Source organism: Pteropus vampyrus, unplaced genomic scaffold, assembly GCF_000151845.1.
Source record: "Pteropus vampyrus isolate Shadow unplaced genomic scaffold, Pvam_2.0 Scaffold239, whole genome shotgun sequence".
NCBI classification, from domain to species: domain Eukaryota; kingdom Metazoa; phylum Chordata; class Mammalia; order Chiroptera; family Pteropodidae; genus Pteropus; species Pteropus vampyrus.
Window position 1 is genome coordinate 471630 of NW_011889020.1, and position 21139 is coordinate 492768.

Sequence of the window (21139 nt, forward strand, 5' to 3'; positions counted from 1 at the left end):
TTGACCGAGGCAGCCATTGACAGCCTGTGACAGCCTTTGGCAGCCGAGGCTGATGACTCATGGAGAGCAGGACCGAGAACCATGGCCCCAAGGAGCCTAAAAACTAGCTGAGGGGAAGCGAGTCGCCACAAGCACAGTGAGCCCGGGGTGGCCGCAGAGGGCCGTGCTAGCAGCAGACACGCAAGGAGCCTCAGACACCACACCAAGGCCAGGGCTGTCCCTGCCCTGGCCAAGATCATCTTATCACCCCATGTAGCCAGGCAACAGCTGCTACCACCACCCACAGCACCTCCGGTGAGGCAGACACAAGAACCCCTAGTTCTCTCCAAGTGGTGCCAAATAAGACAAGTACATATTTAGTTTAAAAACTGAAAAGTAATTAACATGTGTACTCAAGATTCCATTAAAAACACCTAAAACAAAACTAAGTTTTAAAAAGTGAGTCCATGTAAGAAAATCACAAAGTCAATCACGCTAGCACAAGCAGCAGACTCGGGGTCCCCGAGGAGCAGGAGGTCCCGTGGCTCTGCCTTGCCCCCGGGCCCGGCCCCTCATCACACGCAGTGCTGCTTTTGCGTCTCAGCGCCAGTTGGCAGGAGTCTGAGACCGGAAGGCCACCTTCCACCTCTGACCCCAAGAGCCAGTACTTACAGGCTGAAATATCTTGAGTTTCTTCTTGCCACTTGGGTTCGCGGCCTTCTCGATTCTTCCCTTTATCCCCTGGTCCTCGCTCGACTTCTGCTCTATGGTCCCGATGCTGGTACAGTCGGTGCCGTCAGCGTCCACGGGCCGGCACCTCGTGTCTGGCCGGTCCGTGGCTTCCGCGCTGGGCTCGTCCTGCACTTGCAGGATGGTGCAGTTGGGGCAGATGTAGTCCTCCCCGTTCCGCTCCAGCAGCCTCCCGCGCGCCTCCGAAATGCCCACACAGTCACCATGGAACCACTCCTCACACCGGTCACAGCAGATCATGAACCTGCAATCAGCCAAGAGTCAGGAACAGGCAACGGAGTCGGACGCCCGACTCTGACCTGTTATTGATGTCGCACGGCCTTCGACATTCTGTAATGGAAAAATGTAAACGCACAGGAAACTAGAGAATGGAATCATAAACCCCATCTGCCCTCCTCTTGATTTTACCGTCCAACCGACTTCGCTCTATTTTTTTTTTGAATGGGGCACTTTGTGGGAATGAGACAGGCCTTCACGGATGGCGTCCGCCCCAGACACCGCCAGGCCATGTCCACAACAGCAACAGTGCTACACTCAGCCAGTGAGTGGCACGGGGACTCCCTGCACCACCGGGCACCAGCCACAGCCAGAGGCTCGCAGCCGCCCAGGCGTCCAGGCGGGGATCGTCCCGCCCACGAGCACGTACTCCTCTGGGGCAGTGGAGAACGGCGTGAGCCGAGAGGGACCTTGGTGCTGATGGCAACATTCAGATGCGTGTCACCGTGTGCTGGCCGCTGGCCACACACGGCTGGTGTGACCAAGGTGGTGAAGAGCTCCATGTGGCCAGCGGCCACCGCAGCAGCGTGTGTGGCTCCGGGCAACCCCTCCGTTTGCTTCTGGACGTGCCCTGTTCACCTGACTGTGCTCGCCCGGCCCCACACTGTAACCGGCGAAATCAAAGTGACAAGGAAGTCACGCTGTCTCCCGCGACCTACCTGTTGTTGTGAGGCTGCCGACACATGCAGTACAGGGCGCTGGGGTCGTACACCTCACACTCGGGCTTGTGTCTGACCGAGCCTCCGGGGGCTCCATCCGGCCCTCCCCGAGCCGCTTTCCCTTCCAGCGTGTTCTCTGGGTCGTCTTTTGCCGCCTGCTCGGCCGCGGGCTCTGGCCGGCCAGGCGGTGAGCTCCCCGTGGTGTCGGCGCCCGCCTCCGCGCCCGCGGCTTCCCCCGGGTCCTCCTCCCGCCGCCTCTTCCTCAGGCGACTCTGGACCCCTCTCAGGGGCCGGTCCGCCGGCTCCTGTTCTCGCTTTCTTCGCAGGCGATTCTGAAGCTCTTTCAGAGTCAACCCGTCACTGTCACTATCGGAGGAGTCGTCCTCATCAGCCTCGCCTTTGGCCTTGGAGGCCGAGGCCGGCCTCTCCCGAGCACCCGTGGGGCCGGCCGGGGGCCCGCTCTCGACACTGCCTTCAGACGCGGTCTCGGCGTCGGTTGCCGGGCAGGATGCCAGCTCGCCGGGGTCCTCGAGGGACACGGGTGCGCTCCGCCGGCCGCGGCGCCGCACGGTGGTGAGGAACTCCTCCACCCGCTCCGTGCGCTTGGGCTGCCGCCCGCTGCGCCGCAGGGACAGGCTCTGCTGCTGCGGCTGCTGTTCCGGGTCCAGCTCCGCATCCCCCGCGCCCTCCCGCTTGGCGATGGTGGTCCTTCGAAAACCCCACGTCTTCCTGAACTCCTTGCTGGTAGGCTTGATGACCTTGGGCGCCTCCTCGGGGCTCGGGTCGCCCTTCTCATCCATACCTGCCGGTGAAACCAGCGTCAGCCAGGCCACGTCTCCAGGCGGGTCAGCACCTTTCAGGCACACACGAGGGGGCCCACCCACCTGGATGTGAACCCCCAAACGTAGTCACACGCAGCCGTTTGCTAGCTGCAAAAACTTAAGGTGTCCATTAACACAAATTACTCCGACTAATGATCCCTGAAGGGTGAGTGGGATGTGACAACGCGAGGCGACTCCTGAAGAAAATCGCAATTGTACGTGTTTAACGTCTAGGAGAAAAACGCAGCTGGTAAAGCTGTGATTTCGCCCCTGAAGCTCTTGGTCCAGGTACTGGGAAAACATCAAAGGAGTCACAGCCTAAGTGCTGCCAGGACAAGGCCAGACACGGTTCGCTGCGGCGGATGGGAGGCGGCTGCTGGGTCTCCAGGCCTCCCGCGTGGAGACACAGGGTCCAGATCCTGCCCTGTGGCCTGGGCCAGCTCTGCCCTCAGAACAGAGCACAGGGGTCAGCCAGGCCTGGGCCCAGCACCAAGACGGGCCACTGCTGTCCCAGCCCCGGAGCTGCCACGTGAGAATGCAGACCACTCTGCTGGACACCACGTGGGCAGGGCCTTGTACCAGACCCTGCTGTAGGCCAGGGCCAAGTGAGCCGTGGACGCCTCATGGAGGTAAGGATCAGCCAGCTGAGTCCTGCCCACTCCTTGAGCTCTGACTCCACGGAGGGAAAAGGGCGCTGGGGGCAGTCGTGGCACAGCGACAGGGGACCAGGACACTTGGGAAACACTGTCCTAGCAAGAGCTTTCATCGTCTTTCTTTTCCCCTTTCTAACAGGTTATTAAAGCGTCGCGTTTGTGAAAACTTTGTAAGAACACGGTACGTACCGAGAATTCTTTTACAAGCTGTCCAGGCTTCAATCACATTTAACGACTAATGACAACTCAGATTTCATGCCATGTCCCATCCTAGGGGAAGGACTGGAATAGAATGAACACTTTCAAAATAGCAAATATACCAAGTACAAAATCACACGCAACCTCATTCCTTCTTTGCTTCCCACTAAGTGGCGTCACTTCCCATTTCCCTGCCACTCTGTACATCCTTCACCTTGTAACTTGGCCTACATGCTCCCAGGCCACTCAGAAACTTGCTGGAGTGAATGTGACATTAGCATGTGTGTCACCAAGGACCACGCCACTTCTCTGGTCACCTGAAGCGACAGCTGAACTAAACTGGGGTGCGAATGGTGATTCCGACCCAGAGTGCTCTCTCTGGCTGGCGACCTTGAGCAAGCCACACTGACCTGCTTCCACCCAGGAGGCGATGAGGACCTCAGAAGGGCGTGGGCCTTACGTGTGTGACACAGCACTAGCCCTCCCAGGAGCAACGCTGTGCCCCCACACATGCACGTGGGAGAGCTGTCCCTAAACCGCGGCAATGACCGCTGCTTGCCACCCGCCCCAGACAGTCTGCGTGTAGCAGGAGCGTCTCCACTCGTGCAATTCAGCTTGCAGGAAGTCCAAGAGCCACTGTGAAAGCGCGCCCAGCACCCTTCCACCCAGCACCCAGGGTGCAGACCAGCCTCTGCCAAGAAGGCAGGGCTGAGACCCCCGCCTCCAAGGGGCTAATCTGGGACCCCCTAAAGCTCACGCAGGGCTGGGGAAGAACCTGGTCCCCACCGCAGTGGGGTGGCTCTCTGAGGAAGAACTCTGCTCTGCAAAGTACAGTTCACCATAGAGAAAATAGGTTGATGCACTAATACAAGGACTAACGCAAAAATAAAAGTTCTGGATCAAATTCTTAACACACTGTTGAACTTTTATCTGAAAACCTTAGGCTAAAATTTAGGCCACGTGAAACAAATACGAGTGTTACACTGTATCACTCCCCTCACATACAATGTCACTCCAGAAATAGCAAACTTCAGACCTACTCCCTTAAAATCTTGCTGTTGACATCAAACACTAGTGATACGTTACCTGCCCCCGCAATGAAAGCTCGGACGCTTTTTCTGGACGTCCTGAGTACAAGTACAATAAAACACCTGGCCGATGCGACCATTCGATCCAAGTGAAATGCCAGGCCTCAAATCACCGGTGCTGCCGGGCACGGGTCACGACACAGGTTATCCTGAGCTTGCTCCCACAGAGTGAGCTCCTAAAAAAGCAAGAAAATAGTTTATACATCCTAAGTAACTAACTAAACCCAGGCAACAAATGAATCTAAGTAAGCTAATGAGTGTACATTATGTGAACTATCGAGACACCCCGGGAGAAAACAAAACCCAAAAAATCCAGGACACGCATGGCCCCCTCCTTAGAGAACTTTTAAAGAAGAGAAAATACTGACGACATGGGGACCAGGACAGGCCACTGGAGAGGTGGGGAGAAAGCGGCAGGACAGAGGGTTTCAAAAGCAAACGTCAGGAGCCGGCAGCTTTCCATCTGCGACGATACTCTGGAGATGAACCAGGTCAATAAAACCCAACTCACAGAAACACACACAAAAAAACCTTGAAAAGGCTGAACGACAAAATTAAATATGAACGTAACTATCTGAAAATTCCTAGTACTGTACCTGCGCCATCATTTTAGTTAAAAACCTAAGAAAGACTTTGGGGGACCGTTCTGATCACCGAACACCAACTACAGTCCACCTACGGGCTTTTAAAAGCCATTTCTCCTACACCGCTTTCCAGCAGCCATGGTGTAAGCTGCACTAGACACGCCTTTGTCCCTAGGAGCCCTAAACACTGGTCTTAACACACTGCACAGTCCTGCCCCGAGTCCCCTTCGTCGGAGCTGTGGACCCTCACCCCACTCACCTGGCCGCTCGCTCCCCAGTTCCCTCCAACTGCCTTCCCAGTAACTGTGGTCTCCCTGGTGACCTCAGAATAAAGACAAACACTCTGACGCACCTCCTTTTAAAGAGACAGTGACCATCTCACCTTGATTAGCCAAATCTGTCACCACAGCCCCCAAATCTTTCAAATGTGGTAGCACACCCATCTCAAAACAAGGCTCCAAGAGTTCAGAAACTACCTCTCAGAAGAAACTGGAAGCAAACTTTACTTTTCTACTTTGTAACACGATGCAAGGGAATGATGATGTTCTCGGGAACACAAACGATACTCATACTGCCTTGAAAAATAAACTTGTCTGGATTTAACTCGGGTTCCAAATGATTAACTAGGAAAGAAAACCTAATTATTTCTGTTGCATGGAATGAAATACAGTACATATTCAGAATAGATTGGATCATCTTAGGTAATTTGGTTCGTTTATGTGGACTTTTTTCTTATTTGCAAAATTGATTTATTAATTTCAACACAGAAATTCTAATATAAAACTGCGACTCATGAAACAAAAGCATGTATGTAAAATGGAAAAAAAGCCCTATAAGCAGCGTTCAGCGTGTTCTACACTGCAGCACGCAGCATGAGGAATGCGACTGAATGCGACCGTCGCCCCGGGCTCGCGGAGGAATAACATTTTCTCCCAAGAAGAAAAGGTGGGCATCCCCGATGTTGGGGAAAAGCGAAAAACCCGTACATGCACATCGACTGTACTGGAATCGCTTTTCTCCTACTAACTTGAAGTAGGAATAACGCTACGAAACCTCAGGCAAGGTGGGTGCTCTGACACCGCACCGACCCTGGACAAGGGCACGTGTAACAAGCGTCAGCTGCAACACAGAAACAGAACCCGGACCCAGGAACGTGGCACGCTCGGCACAAGGCCACTGCGGTCGCCCCGCCTCTGTCGGAGGGCCATCAAGCTCATGCCATCAGAGTTAAGCCTTGTGCCATTCTAACACTTGTCTGAGAGCTTGGACTTCACCATTACAACGGACACCGTGGCTGCTCGGGAAGTGCCTGCCAAACGGTCTGACGACTGCGGCCAGGAGCTGTCCTTCCCAGTGCGCGTGGCCTTCCCTGACAAAGTGGCTGGCTAAGCTTGTGACTCAACCCCAGGGGCTCTTCCTGGGGACAGCCACCCTCTTTGGGGTGCACAAGTGCTGATGTGCCCTTGCCCCTTCTTCTCAGGAGTGTCAAAGCGCTGGGGTGCTGGGGGATTGAGATTCAGTGAAACGAACCGTCTTTACCGCTTCACCACGCCCGTCCTGCAGTGAAGCCCGCACCGTGTAAGGGCCTGGTGCGCAGAGGCGGAGGGCACGCCGGAGGATTACATGTCCCCATCCCGACCTGCTTCTGCACCACTGGTGCACGTGTCAACTTGGCCTGCCAAAGCCGACTGTCACAGTGGAAAGAGTTGTGACCTCCTAGCCCCAGAGGAGTTGAGTTGGGGGAGCTCCAGAGGTCCAGTGAACACACTGTGTGTGTGTGACAAGCCATTTCTAGCAGCGTAAGAACACATTGCATGTGTACGAAGTGCTAACACCCCTGTGCTTTGCTGTCAGAGGAGACCAAATGCTTCTTCCCACAAAATCGCTCCCAAACCATCGTTCGATCTGCCCTTCAGACTCTCCAACTCCTCAAAATGTTAAGCTGCCAGAGTGAATTTCTTAAAAACAAAACCAAAAACACCCTCTCGGAATGTTCTACGTCCCTCTGAAACCCCTGAGAGTGCTCATGACGCAGGACGACCGCCACGGCCAACCTGGGGGCACACTTTCCAAAGCAGGCTGCGGGCCAGCCCTGGCCCCCCGCCCATTTCAAGTGAGTCAGTTCCATATGGCTAGGAGCCGTGTCTCTCTAAGACACACTCAAACAGGGGACACCCACTACGATGTTCCTGCTGGCAGGGCACGACCACCCTGAGAAACAGCAGTGCGGCTCTGCCCATCTCCCATCTGGCGGCAAAACCCGGTGTCTCCGAACCTCATGTCCCCCTGGAATAAGACTCAGAACTAGCGATTCAAATTCCGACACGCTTCTCATTTGCCACTCGGAAATTCCATCCAAACACGACATGACCTCGTCCTTGGGGACTCTGCTGACTCGGATTCCTAACTGTGACAGGCCAGGCCGGAGCATTCCATTATTTACAGCTGCGTTAAGGGTGCCCTGTCTCACCCCCAGCCTCTGCCACAAGCTCTCTCACTACAAAAGGAGCAGGGAGGGAAGGTGTCGAGTCCAGATCCTTCCACAATTCAGTTTTTATTGATGGGACAGCCACCAGCAAGCAGGCATCCATGAATTTCAGATCCGGGCCCGCCCCCAGAGCAGGGCAGGGGAGGGGTCACGGAGGAAGCCACGCCCATAGAGAAATCTATAAACAACCCTGCTTCTTAAAACGTCTTAGGTATTCTTGCTTTACCCATCTGTGAGGACAAAAAGCAAACCTTGTCGCTCAGAACGCTGAGGGACCAGTGCCTCCACCAGCCCTGGGGCAGCTGGGCCTCGGCTCCCCGGCCGCGGGGCGCAACAGGTGCCTTGGTTTCTCTCTCCATCGATTCCAGTGCCAGCACAGGCTTGTGACCTTGGTAGGCAGCTCTCTGAATGAGTCGGGGACCAGAACGGTCCAGAAGGAAGAGAACCGATGCGGCACGGCTCTGCCTTGTGGTGCGGACAGTCCCCCAGCCTGCTGCCGCCTTGGATGGCTCCTGCTGCGGTGTGTGTGCCCGTGCCGCCCCAATTCCCTGGAAACCTAGAGCCTAAGGCCACGGGCCAGTAGGCAGTGCCTCTGGGAGGTGAGGCCCCGACTGGGATCAAAGGACCCCAGAGAGCTCAGCCCCTCCTCCGTCCTGTGAGGACACACAAGATCGGCACTTGTGACCTGGAAGAGGCCGCACGAGGGCCAGACCGTCCAATGTCTCGAGGGGCAGATGTCCGCTGCACACAGCCCCCTCCGCGGCGCGGTGCTGCAGCGGCCCGGGCCGCCTCGCATGGCCCAGTGAGCAAGAAAGCACGGTTCCAAACGCTGCGCCAAGGGCGGCCCAGCTTTTACAGCCCAGGGGACTGACTGGTGCTCCGAGGACAGAGCCACCACCTGGGTCTTAGTATCCCTCTGACCTGTACTGGGTCTTGATCTAATTAAGAAGTCTGTCCTATGGGATAAGTCTGGCTAGAGCTAAATACCTGAGGCCAGCATCGGGATGGTTCCTGGACAGGAGCCCCGTCCTCCCCAGACCAGGACAGAGCGCGAGCAAGCACATGCTCTCCGCGTGTGCTCAGAGAGGGAACAGAAGCACTATAAGTCACTTCCCAAGACAGAAGACCCTAAAATGCCACTTCATCCTTGCTGGGTGGGCACTCTGGGGGCTGATTCCCCCGAGTCTCAGGTCTTGTAGCTATTAATTAAGAATTATTCAACGCTCCTCCAGGGGATCCGCTCTCGCCAACTGCGCCCCTTACTGGTTTGGGCCCCAAGTGCATCTGTGCCGGCTACTCCCGCTGGCACCTCCAGGGGCACCGCTGCAAGACCCCTAATTGCCTGCTGTGGGCTCCTGTGGTCGCGCCGCGAGACCTGCATTATTCTGCAGCCCCCAACAGAGGCCACTTTCACCCCCATGTCACTGTGGTGAGACCTGTTACAGTGCCAGTAGAGGGCCGTGTATAATTAAAGGACATCCTGTAACAAACACAAAATGTCACTTAACATACAAAATCGTGGTGCCTCTCTCATTCAGGTCCCTTGCCTACAGGGTCAAATGCCCTAAAGCTAAAAGGGGTCCTAGGACCCTCCCACCCAGCAGGCACCAGGCCTCACCTCAGGAAGGCCACTCTGAGGGAGAGGTGTGCACTGAACACCACTGTGTCTGTGACCACAAACCAGCCTTTTCCGCAAAAGCTAGTATGTGGTTGAGCCAATTAAAAAACGTAAGACATTGCTTGTCTTCCTAAAAGTAATTCATTTTCTGGGGCGTTAAAGTTTAAAATCAATTGTTTTTTAAATTTTGTACTTTTTAACAATAAGACCATTTCTAACCATCACCTACAGCACAGGTTCTCATGGTGTGGTCCTTGGGACCCTTTGAGGTCCCTCAAGGTCAAACTTTTTGCACAATACTAAGACGTGTACCTCTTCCACTAGTCACTCCCTCAGGAGTACATGGCAGTGTCCTAAAAGCAGATACGAGAACCCGGCTGTTGTCAGTTGAGCCAGAAATAAAGAGATCTGCAAAACCTAAAACAATGCTACCTTTACCGTTAAGTTGACTTGTCTTGGAAAAATAGTTTCCAAAACGTTACTCGTGTTAATACAAAAGTATCATCATCGTTTTGAAGTAAATACAGGTAAACGTCTCACAAAAGCCAAACATGGTAAACACCAACAGATGCAGCCTAAGTAAAGAAAAGCTCCTTGGGACCCTAGCTGTTTGACCTGCGCAAGGTCGTGACGTCAGACCGTGTGAAGAAGGCCTGGCGCAAAGCACAGACTGTGCACCCAGGGTAGCTTCGGAGGCTGCGGCTTGACAGACCACAAGCAACGCCAAGGCCCTTCCGGCCCGTGAGACCAAAAGGCAGTGACAGCACCGCTTCCGCGTGCTTCCGACTGCAGCCTGTCTCTCCTCAGCCCATGTCGAGAGATCAGAGACCGTGCTGGGTTACATGAACTGCACACGCGCTGACTGCCACCCAAGTTCAAAGAGACATGGCTGGAAAAGACAAACACCTTCCCCACAGGCAGACTGAGCTCCTGAGTGGAGCTGCATCCCAAGCACAGACGGAGGGGCAGAAACAGCGCTTATGGGCCGTGGAGACGCAGGTCAAGAACTAACTCCATTTCATCTGGAATCCTCCTTTTTCTCTCTGCATTAGTAGAAGCCAACATCTAGTTCTGTTTTGGGGGGTAGTGAGAAAGGTCCAAGCTTAAATTAAAGAGTTAAAGGCTTTCTGTATCAACTCACAGACCGGTGCAGAGCTGAATCCACCAGTCCAGCCTGCACCGCAACCCACACACTGCACTGCGGGAGAAGCGCAGAGGAAGGCCAGGCCGCCTTACAGCTAGAGGGGACACACATCCAATCACAAGCGAAGAGCCCAAGGGCCCAGGGGTCCAAGGCTAGCGTCTACCTAGTCCTGCGTCTGCATGGGATGCGGGGGGCATCTCGGCGGGACTGCTCAGCATTCCTGGTCCCAAAAGCAGCAGCCTGCAGTGCCCTCCCCCACTGACTGACTACAGCACAACACCCTTCATTTACAAGTGGGTTAAGTCCTCTTGTAAGCAGATTGGGGATGGGGGGGTGGCAGGGCCCTCAATGGCTTCTACATCAGCAAGTCCCCGGCCTCAACCCCGGCTGCGAACCGACCAGCTGGGCAAGTGCCCCTCTCTTCAGGCTGTACTTTCTTGCCTGGAAATGGGGACAACTGTAACCTCGCAGTTCCCTAAAAGGACATCTGAAATGACATCGTGTCAAGTGCCAGTCAGTGCACGCAGGTGTCACCTATTAAAGGGACAGTATCCGTGTAGGTGAGCTTCTGGGGAAGCAGGCCCTCTTAGGAGAGTCCATCTGACAAGCATCTACCAAGAGCCCCTCAGGTGCTGCGCAGAGGGGGCAACGACACCCGTTCCCAGGGGCCAAGTGGGCGCTTCGACCTGGCAGGTAGCTGCAAAGTGCAATTACGTCTGCAAAGTGTTCCCAGTCATGTTTTCTTACAAAGGGACACAAACTGACGTCCATCAGGAGATGGGTTGGAAAAATCGAGAGACGTCCATCAGGAGATAGGTTGGAAAAATCGAGAGACGTCCATATAACGGGACTCTTTAAGACTGCAATGACAGGTAAGGAACCTTCCAGCCACTGCCCTGCCACGGCCCGCACACCGGTAGGACACAGGTGGGAGCACGCGGGAGTCAGCCCTCAGCGACCACTCCCTAAACACACCCCGCCACACGCACACAGGCAAGCTCCCCGCCACCTCAACAGCTGCGACGAGGGCTTCTAGCCAGTGCCACTTGCAGTGTTTCTGCTTTCTTTTCAATTTTTTAATAGTTTTAATTTCCTACATATATATTTATCTTTGTAGACCAAAACACAGCAGAACTATCTTTATATTGGGGAGAAAAAAAAACCCATTTACAGTCTTATAAAGGTGTATCACCTAAGTGTCTGTATCAGCACATGAAAACAAAACCACAGCATCCAAATTTGATGCCCAAAGAAACACGTGCTTCACAAATCACACACAAGATAGTCACTTACTGCTGACAAAGAATGTTTCACAGTCATGACTGTAAGAAACCTTATTAAAATACATACAACTTCACATGCCAACTTACCCTTCAAAATTACTACTCAAAAAACGAGGCCCATGCAAGAGACGACTGCAGATCAGTGTGGCCTTCGAGACCCAGTGAGCTCAAGTCCTTCCTGATGAGTAAGTCTCCGCTGTCAATCACCGAGCCTTTGTAATGGGATTAGCACTCGTCATTTGACGCTGACCATAAAAAGGGTAGTATTAGATATCCCTGCAAGGGACCCCACCACTTAAATAAGAAAACCAAAGGGAGACCGTTATGGAAAGCTTCCAGGCATATGAGAACTTAGGCCTCTCTGGGACACAGTGCCACACTGCAGGGACCCAAGGACAGCAGTGAGTTGGCCGATGAACATATTCAATCTTTGCTCTGCAAGACCCAAATGAAAGTCATTTGGTATCACAGAGCGATATATAAAAAAGGTAAAATGTATCGTGTTAGCAGAAATACAAAATAATCAGGACCTAGAACGTCTTGTAAACACATACTAAAAAGAACCAGTCCCTGGGCTGCTCTGAACCAACTCCTAGTGAATTAGGCACCCTGTGGTCACAGGAAAACTTAGTGTCAACAGCAGGACACTCAGCCACCAAAAGAAAACGGGGGCCAAAATGCCCACCCCAATCTCTCCCCTCCCCACATGAAGACAACTCCAATGACTCCAAGGCCCACCTGCAGCACTGAGTGTGCTGGTCTGCAGGCCCCAGTGACACGTGTCCTCGACAAGCCATTGTGATGCTTACACATGCACACGTGCTGTGTGAGTGCCACTATTTGCCAGGAAAGAAATCGGTAACCATGGGTGCAACCAAACAGGAGCACAGGGGAGCAGCCAATTTCCACCTTTTACTGTGTCCTCTCTTCTTATGAGAACAGGACTCGCTTTGTTTGAAACAACCTGAATTTAATCAAACACTAGTAAGGAACGGCTCTTAGAAAATCAGAAGTGAAGGCTACACACCATTCCTAAACTTAAAGAAGCCTACAGGAACACAGGCAAGTAGGACACAGTCCTGGGACACGCATCAGGCAGAAAGTTACAGGGGCTGTGTCTTCCCAGGTAACACTTCTGAGATGTCTATGCCGCATTTAAAGTGGCAAACTAACAGAACTAGTCACGGAGACATAGATAGGTACCCATCAACCCTAAGTGCCACTAAGGGTACCTGGCTGGCAACACTGGGCACCAATGAAGGAGCTGGGATGGCCTCACAAGTCCCCACCCCACTTGTCTCCGAGACTGGAAAAGCCACCTCACTGGTCACTGCTTCGGCCCTGATGCTTGGCACACAGGATCCAATAAATGTTCACCAAATAAATCGAGAAATCGTTCTAAAGGTCACAGATCTCATTTCCTTAAAATGCACAGCTAAACGCACCCTTCCTGGAAGCACATCACAGTCAGGACCTCTGTGGCTCTGGGAAAATCATGGAACATTTGTCTGGGATGGGCTCATGGGCCCCGTCAGAACCCAGCTCTGCAATCCTGCACCTCAGCTTCCTGGGGGTGAGGATGGACGTGGAAGCGCCCTACTTATAACCGCGGGGGCACTGGTGTAAACCGTCCCCAGCAGGGTCCACCTAGGTGAAGAGCCCAGGCTCAGCTTCCCCTGGTACCAATCTACAAGAACAACAGTTACGTGAATGTACTGAAGAGACCTTAAATCTATCTTTACCTCCTACAAAATGCCTGAGTATAGGAGGCTCAAATCTCATTCCATCAGTGTACAAATGATACTACCATCTAGCGTCCGAGTAAGAATTAGATATCTTCAACATACAACTTAACTCACCACGCCGTTGTTACCTAAAGCCCCAACTCTAAGCTCATTTAAAGAGGTTGCTACATTGAAAACAGAAAACCTGACCCTGACTTCCAGTGTATCCTAACCTGGCTGGGAAACAACTGACGCCGAAACGGGGCGGGGCGGTGAGAAAGCGGGTGTCAAAGGCGAGACACAGAGGGGATGGCCGCAGGCACTCCTCCCGTGGAAGGTGAAAGTCGGGTAAAATGTGACACAAATATGGCCAGTCTACATCGAATCGACAAGTCAGACAATAAAAAGCTAAAAATCAGTACTTTACGGCCAGGCATATATTCTGCAATAGAGCGAAACCAGTTTTCTGAACGCCTTGACTCCTACAGCACCAAATACCACAAAACTGTCTAATGTCATCTCTTACAAAACTAGTTGGCTACCAAGAAAAACCATCAAATTAAGTGAAGGCGAACAGAACACACACTTAAAAGAAAATCCTAGAACGAAACCTCACGATCTTTCAAAGCGTCTAGAGAAACTAGGTTAAAAAAAAAAAAGCCCAATTCTACCAATTACAGTTATTTAACATAGTCATTTCTGCGCATAAGTCAACTAGACGCGGAACTTCTGGGAAAAGGCATTTCCCCCCTTGGACTGTTTTCCTCCTGCACTGCTTATTTGGATCGAAGGGCAGCAGCTTTCCGCCCAGTCCTTCGAGTCCGTTCAAACTGTGACCAACCACCGAGGAAACAGCCCTCGGGGGCCCATCCAGCCCCCCGCCGGCCGGCGCGACGCCCCGCGCGCCGTCCTCCCCAGGCCCCGCCCGCGGAGCCCCCGGCCCGGGCGGCCCCCGCCCCGCCCCCCGCCGCCTCCCCGGCCGCCGCCATCTTCTCTCTCCGGCGGGAGCGCGGCCCGGCCGAACGCCGCAGTTCTGGGCAAGCCGGGCTCGGGCGCCGCCGCCGCCCCGGCCCGCCCTCCCACCCCCGAGTGCACCCCGCGGGGGCCGGACCCTCCGCCCGGCGCCCAGATGCCACTCACCTCGGGTCCCAGGCCTCTAGGGTCTCGCGGCCATTTCCTCCGAGCGCCCGCCCGCGCTCGAGCGCAGCGAGGACGCCGGCCACCGAGACGCCTGGGGTTAGAGAGGCCGCCCGCGCCCTGAGCGGCGCCCCCGTGCGGCGAGCGGGAGGCCCGGTCCAGGCCCCAGCCTGTGCGCATGCGCCCCTGAGCGCCGCTCAACTCCTCCACCCCCGCCCCCCAGCCCAAGAGCCAAAGCTGGGGTCGGGAATGGCGGGGATCCCAAGCTTCGAGCCCCTGGTGGACCCGCTACCCCGAGGGAGAGCACCAAAGTCCGGTTCCCGTTGGCGGGGGGTCCTGAGGAGAGATGAGCAAGGCGCAGGGCCCCCTTTCCCACCAGCCGGCGTGTTTCTCTTGGACTGGAGCTCGAAGTCCACGAGATTAAGGAGCACAGCGAGCCGGCCCCCGCCTCGCCGCACGCACGCACCCCGGGCACACCTGCCCACAGGGGCTGGAGAGAAAGATGAGACGCTTACTGCCCACCAAGGGAAAGGACTCTGGCAGAGGCGCAACCTCCGCGTAGATTTTCTTCACTTAGCATTGACTAGTGACACCCCAGCACCTGCCTGTTCCCAAATACTCGGTTGACTTAAAAAGGGAAACTCCTGCTGCCTTGGGGCACTGCGGATACTGGACATTTGTCCAGAGTGCAGTCACTCCTTGGCCTTTGCCCCATTACTTGCCTCTTCAGCCCCCTGCTTCCACGGGCCTTTGAAGCAGGCGCCCCTTGGCAAAAAGTGGGAAGGTGTGCTGCGCGCGGTAAGGCGGTGCCTCGACTCTGGGTCTCCCAGACGCTTCCCTGCACAGATCCGGGGTCTGGGGCAGGTGTGCCTTACAGCAGACAGCTGTAAAGACCACAAGGCCTGCCGGTTTCTGAGACAGGCTGTCTGGTTTTTTTTTGTTTTTGTTTTCCCCAAAAAAGTACAATGCAGCTTGTTTCTGCTGGTGTGGCTGTTAGGGCCACCTCCATAGAATCTTGCAGGGAGGGCTCTACACTCTTCCGTGTCTTCAGGTTTGCCCCTTAATCAATGTAGTGAGAAGTTTAGAGACTACACAATCAAGCTGAAACTGGCTTGAAGGAGCAGTGTGATGTCAGGCAAGTGGTCTGTGACATGGGGCTGGCCCGCTGGGGCACTGGGACAGGTCACAGGAGGCCTCCTTACAAAGGGCTCCCTAAGTGGGAGCTGGGATGGGGGAACCCTGCCCGCCCGGCCTCTCAAGCGTAGGGTCCTCAAATGAAGCAAAACCAGCAGCAAATCTTTCTGAACCGTGAGGTTTCAACTCTGGGCAGTTTCAAGCCAGGTGTCCAGGAGGTGAAAGACGAAGGCCCAGGGGGCGGTGGGATACGAGGGGGGAGCAGGCGAAAGCTGAGTGGAAAACCAAGCAAGTAGAGGGAGATGCTGAGAGGAACAGCAGGGAGCCCCCACAGCTGGCCCCGCAACGCAGTACAGGGTGGCCCTCAGGATGCTTCTTATGCAGCATCAGGAAATGAAACTGCTCAGGGACACTGGGCCATGCCCCCTCTTCTGACCTCTCTCAGGGGAGCTGGCTCTGGCTAGGTCTTTGGGCTGAGGGGCACCCTCCTAAGGGAGGCCTCAGGCTCTGCCTGACCTCTTCAGGTCACCCCAGATCACCCACTGTCACTCCCAGGGCTGCTGCTCACTGGGAAAGCGTTTCTGGAATTCAGATGGGCGTCCTTAGCGGCTCCACCAACTGAGGGGGACTCCCAACAAGCTTAGTTTAATAGCTAACCCAAACTTTAAAAAGGTATCTCCAGGTGTCTCAGTTTCTTCCCGAAACACCCCCAGTGCACAAACAAAAACCCCAACGTCCTATGGACTGACGATAGGAGTGGCTCAGAGGGCTGGTGGGGGCAGGGAGCTTAATGTGCCTCAAAGGAGCTCAAGTCCTTGTGAAAAAATATGAATAGTGTGTCACCAAACACACGTAGACCGAAGACGGTCACCCTCGCCCCAGGCAGGTCTTTCAAAGCAGAAAAGCCCGATCTGGAAGACTCACCAGTCCCTTAAAAACCGCCTCCCGGAGTCCGGCCTCGTCTCACCCCCAAATTAAAACCCGTCGGGAAGCAGGGTCCTGAGCAGAATACCCTGATCCTAAATCAAAGTCCTGAAGCAGAGAACCCCCATCTTTGGGGTCAAGTGCAACTGTGAGAGGCCAGGTGCAACGTGCCCCAAGCCTCTTTCAAGGACAATTTAAGACCAGCCCAGGCAGCAGCAAGTGGTGTTATTGTTATTCTCATTTGGAATTCAAAGACAGCAGCCCCGAACTCTCCCCAAGGCGTGGCGAATCCCCACCCATCCTGGCCAGGGGTGGGGGGAGGGGAAGGAGCAAGGTCAGACTCTTCTTCCTGGGCCTGTCAGCAGTTTGGGAAAACCCGCAGGATTCTTCCAGAATGGCCACTGCCACGGATGCCCTCTCACCCAAAGGTCATGGGCGGCAGGGCTCAAACCTCACACTCACCCAGGCCCAAGGCTTGGTGGACAGACAGCATGTGGCACATTTGGGCTGGAGTACCAACGACATGCTACCTGCAACGTGTTTCCCCATCATCCACAAGTGTTCCCAAGCTGGACAACCGGAGGGAAGGGGCAGGACAGATTTCTCCCTTTGTTTTGCTTCTCACCCTAGTCCAGGGTCCCAGGGTGCCTGGCACTCAGAGGCTGTGCTCTTAATCATTTGTGGAATTAAATATGTGAATGAAAAGATAATTGGAAAATATACCCCTGCCATTCCCTGGGGATAGAATATAAATTCCCAGAAACAGATAAAACCAGTAATATTTTTATTGCTCACAAAAGCTTCAACCAATGTAATTTTTTTTTTTAAGAAACGAATTTGCACCACTTTACACTGTACGAGGCCAGCTAACTTCGACAGTTTAGATAAATCCCGCTTGCACAGTCCTATCATCTCACCAAAGCTGTGACAAGTAAAAAACTCAGACGTTCCAAAGTAAAATGACAGTGGCCCGGCCCGAGAGCGAGGGAGACAGAACAGCGAGCCTGCTCATCACTCGCTGACAAAGGCCGCTCCCAGAGCCTCAGCAGAAGGTAGGATCAGCCTCCAGGTGGCTACTGCCGCCGTATCCAAGACAGAACAGCCAGGCCCTTCAGCCCCCAGGAGCTTCCGCTTCTGATTTGCACATGAACTTCCCAATCTGCTGCTCAGAGCTGATGCCCGGAGCAGACATTCCTTCCCCGCGGACTCCGCCGCGCCCACCCCCAGAACGGGCCCGGTGCCCCTCCCCCAACCCCCTCTGCCTACAGCTGGTGTGAACCGCCTCAGAACAACAGCTCGCCTCCCTCCCCCTCATCTGTCCTTCCCACCCAACCACGCTGCTGGTGGCGCAGACTCTGGGCCCCAAGACCAGTCTTCTTCTTTGTTTTTTTGGCTAGCAAGAGCCTAATAAACTCTTTCCTTTAAAAGTTACATTGGAAGTTCCGTACTTTGTCTAACAGCTGTGAGGTGTCAGTCACACTGACCACTCACTACTTCCCCTAAGCAACGGGGAGCAAAGCTCTAGGCCCGGGCTGGACTCCAGCCAACGGCAGGCTACCAAGCTGACCCAGCGTGCGGAGGGGCCGGGGGACTCCGCGTGCTGGCACCGCCATCCTGGGGAATCCTGACTCCGTGCGTTAGACAGGACGCTGCTGACGACTATCTCGGAAGCCCGGTGCCCAAGTGCAGAGGGTGGCGGCTGAACCGATGGGATGGGCAGGATGGAAGGGCCAGGAAAAAACGAAAGCGCGAGGGGAAGGGGGAGTTGGGGGTTGAACTTTGTGTCCGACACCGAAGACCTCCGGAAAGTGAGCTGGAGTGCGACACGGCTACACGTTCAAAGCAGCAAATGGGAATCATATCGATCCTGTCTTTTGGGCAAAAGAATAAACGAATGCAAAAGAACAGGAAAAGGAAATGAGGTGTGAGAAGGGACACGCTCGCGCTAACACTGTGCCCAACGGCTTTCCTCCGCGGACTGTAGGGGACACGGGGATGGTGTCCCATCCCTTGAACTTCACTAGAAACTGCTGTGATGACTAATTTCACTTAAAAAGCAGCGAGGTGACTCCTAGATCACTTTGGCCTCTGGAAGTGACTGTGGACCTACGGGCGGCCTCTAAATTGAGGCTGCAGAGAAGGTCTCGCTGGGCCCAGAGCGCTCGCCCCCCACCCTTTCCCAGAGGTCCTCAGACAGAAACCGAAGTCAAGGTCTCTCCCTGCCGTGGTTCGCTCCCAGCTCGGTCACCTAGACAAGACGTGGGGCGACGCTGGTTACTCCCAGCTCTCACTCCCGCTCCTGTTACTGAGATGTCCACGTTTCCCTGAGCTCGATGGAAAATAACGCCCACTTTTCATAAGAACATAAACACCGTATTCCTGTTTTGGCTGACTTCACCCCCAGTCTCTAAAGGAATACACACACCAAATAAAAAAAGCCAGACAAATCAATGCCTTTCACAGACGCAGACTGTAGCGCCCAAACGGGCCCTTCGCCCTCACAGGCTAAATCAGGCCACAGTGTGCAGCAGAGAAAGGGGAAAACAAGCTCGCGGACCTCCGCCGGAGCCCGGAAACCGCTGGGAGCAGCACAGGACGCTGTGGGGACCTCCATGAGCTGGGAGAGGGCGTCAACTCAAAACGAACAGTGCCCGCTTCCTTCGGCTCCCAGCCCGGGCGCGTGGGGGCTTGGGAGCAGGGGTGCAGCTACAATTGTACAGGCTGCAATTTAAGAGATTATTTTGTCCCCCACAAATGAAACACTTAAAAAGTGGAAAACACTGTTTAAAGTCCGGTCCAACAGTGGCTTTCTGGATTTGTCGAGTAAAAATACATTATCGATTAATTCCTGCTCTTACCTGGCTCACAAAAAAAAAAGGTGAACGTGGGAATGTGTCCTTGAAGGAAATACCAACAAGAGTAACAGAGGCTGAGCTGTCAGGTTATTTCGAAAGGACGCCCCAAAGGTTTCTATTCTGCATTTCGACAAAATCGATACTCGCAAATTACCCTTTCAATGCCAGAACATTTCTGAGTTGTAAATCTAACCAACTACTTTTAAAATTTAGAACCCAAGGAGAAAGATCTCCCAAATCTGTCTACAAAGGCGGAGGCCAGGACTACTGCCCCCCCACCCCCCCCCCCCCCGCCCCAGTCACGCAGGCAGTCGCGCCCAACGAGAGACAAGAAATCGTCTGTCAGACACAGATGTTCCTCTGGCTCCCGCAGAAAGCAAGCATGTCAGAGTCAATGCCAAGAGGATTTTAAAGTCAAGAGCAAAACCCAAAATTTTGCAAGTGTGTTTTAACAGGAAACCACAAACATCGATTGGAAAAAAGACTCTTCATTCAGCACTTCTGCTTCCAATCAGACAGCTGATCCTAACAGCTCGGTCATGCAAAAAAATCCTTAAAGCATGTACAGATACGGCTATGCACACATACATCACGTTACACAGATACATGTGTGTGGATATCTACATAGGAATTTTTACTTAGACTGGAAAAAGAAAAAGAAAAAGGTCAAATCCCAAACCGACATGTGTGTATCAAATCCTTGGCCAGCCACGTCTGAAGGGCAGAGTCCAATTCAACGAGCAGCGCCGTGCCTGGGCAAATCAAAGCGAACCTGCTGTCAGCAGTAACTGCCAGATGGACAGCTTTGGTGAGTTCGTACTGGGCCTCCCCGCTGCATCTGACAGTGCCAGGCACATCCTCTAGAAACTCTCTGCCCCCCAGTTCCGGGACAGCCCGATGAACCCCTGGTCCTCGCCAAACCTCTCCGGCTGTTTCTTCCCCGTTGCCTTAACGGGCAACTTCTCTGGCGAGCGGCCACGTGCTGCCGTCCTTCTGGATTCCGGCCTTCGTCCTCCCTCCTCCCAATGGACTTTTCTCTGAACACGTGTATCGCCTCTGGCAGTGTCACCACGAACTCTTCACTTCCAGCCCTCACTTTCCCCTTGAGCTCGAGGCACCTCACAGTCCACAGGGCCACACCGAAGCACCCTCTCTCTCGCCTTCCGCTCACGATGCTTCCTTCTCAGTTGGTGGCACCACCATGAGCACCATCAATCAGGGTGCACATCTGAGAGGCATTCTCCACTTTCTCTCCTGGGGCTCCACAAACTGCGAGTCCCCAAGACTGGCCGCCGCCCTCCTCACTGAAGGCCCCCCCTCCGCCCACGTCTGCTGAAGCCGCTCCTGGGTCAGGTCCCAGCGTCACCCACCTACTCTTCCGCACTCAGACGTGTCCGTGGGACTCTCGCTATGTGCCTGATGCCTGAGCTCTGGTGAAGCTCCCGTCTGTGGCGAATCGTGCCTCTCTCAGGCACTGGTGACACACGAGTATTCCCAAAGCCTCAAAGGCACACTGTAAGGTACCACACGAGCACAAAGGTGACACACTACGTCCCGCTTTGTTTAGGGAAGTTCTCCCTGCTCCGAGGAGGGAGCGAGGGGAAGGGCCGGGGCCCAGCTCCTGCAAGCCCAGAGGCAGCAGAGCCTGGAAATCCAGAGAGCCTCAAACAGGTCGCCAGGGAAGGAGCCGCGAGGCTCTTAGCTGTGCTCACTTTGCATAGGCAAGACGGGGGTGGGGGGCGGGTCTCCAAAGGGCGTGAAGAGGAGGCCGGGGACTAGGAGAGGCCACCCTGCCTGCGGCACGGGTTTCAGGAAGGAGCCGAC

At 54.5% G+C, this 21139-nt stretch overlaps 1 protein-coding gene across 6 annotated transcripts in view; it reads right to left on the bottom strand.

The window, feature by feature from the left end:
* Nucleotides 1–14539, bottom strand: part of DIDO1 (death inducer-obliterator 1) — a 28990-nt gene extending 14451 nt beyond the window's left edge. For all 6 annotated transcript variants that reach the window (XM_023519904.1, XM_023519907.1, XM_023519906.1 and 3 more), the window contains exons 1-5: nucleotides 14406–14539; nucleotides 4423–4600; nucleotides 3328–3420; nucleotides 1665–2466; nucleotides 652–973 (exon numbers count right to left, since the gene is read on the bottom strand). In XM_023519904.1, coding sequence (XP_023375672.1) covers nucleotides 652–973; nucleotides 1665–2464 — 1122 coding nt within the window. In that variant the 5' untranslated portion in view covers nucleotides 2465–2466; nucleotides 3328–3420; nucleotides 4423–4600; nucleotides 14406–14539. The remainder of the gene's footprint in view (nucleotides 1–651; nucleotides 974–1664; nucleotides 2467–3327; nucleotides 3421–4422; nucleotides 4601–14405) is intronic.
* Between the last annotated feature and the right edge of the window lie 6600 nt (nucleotides 14540–21139).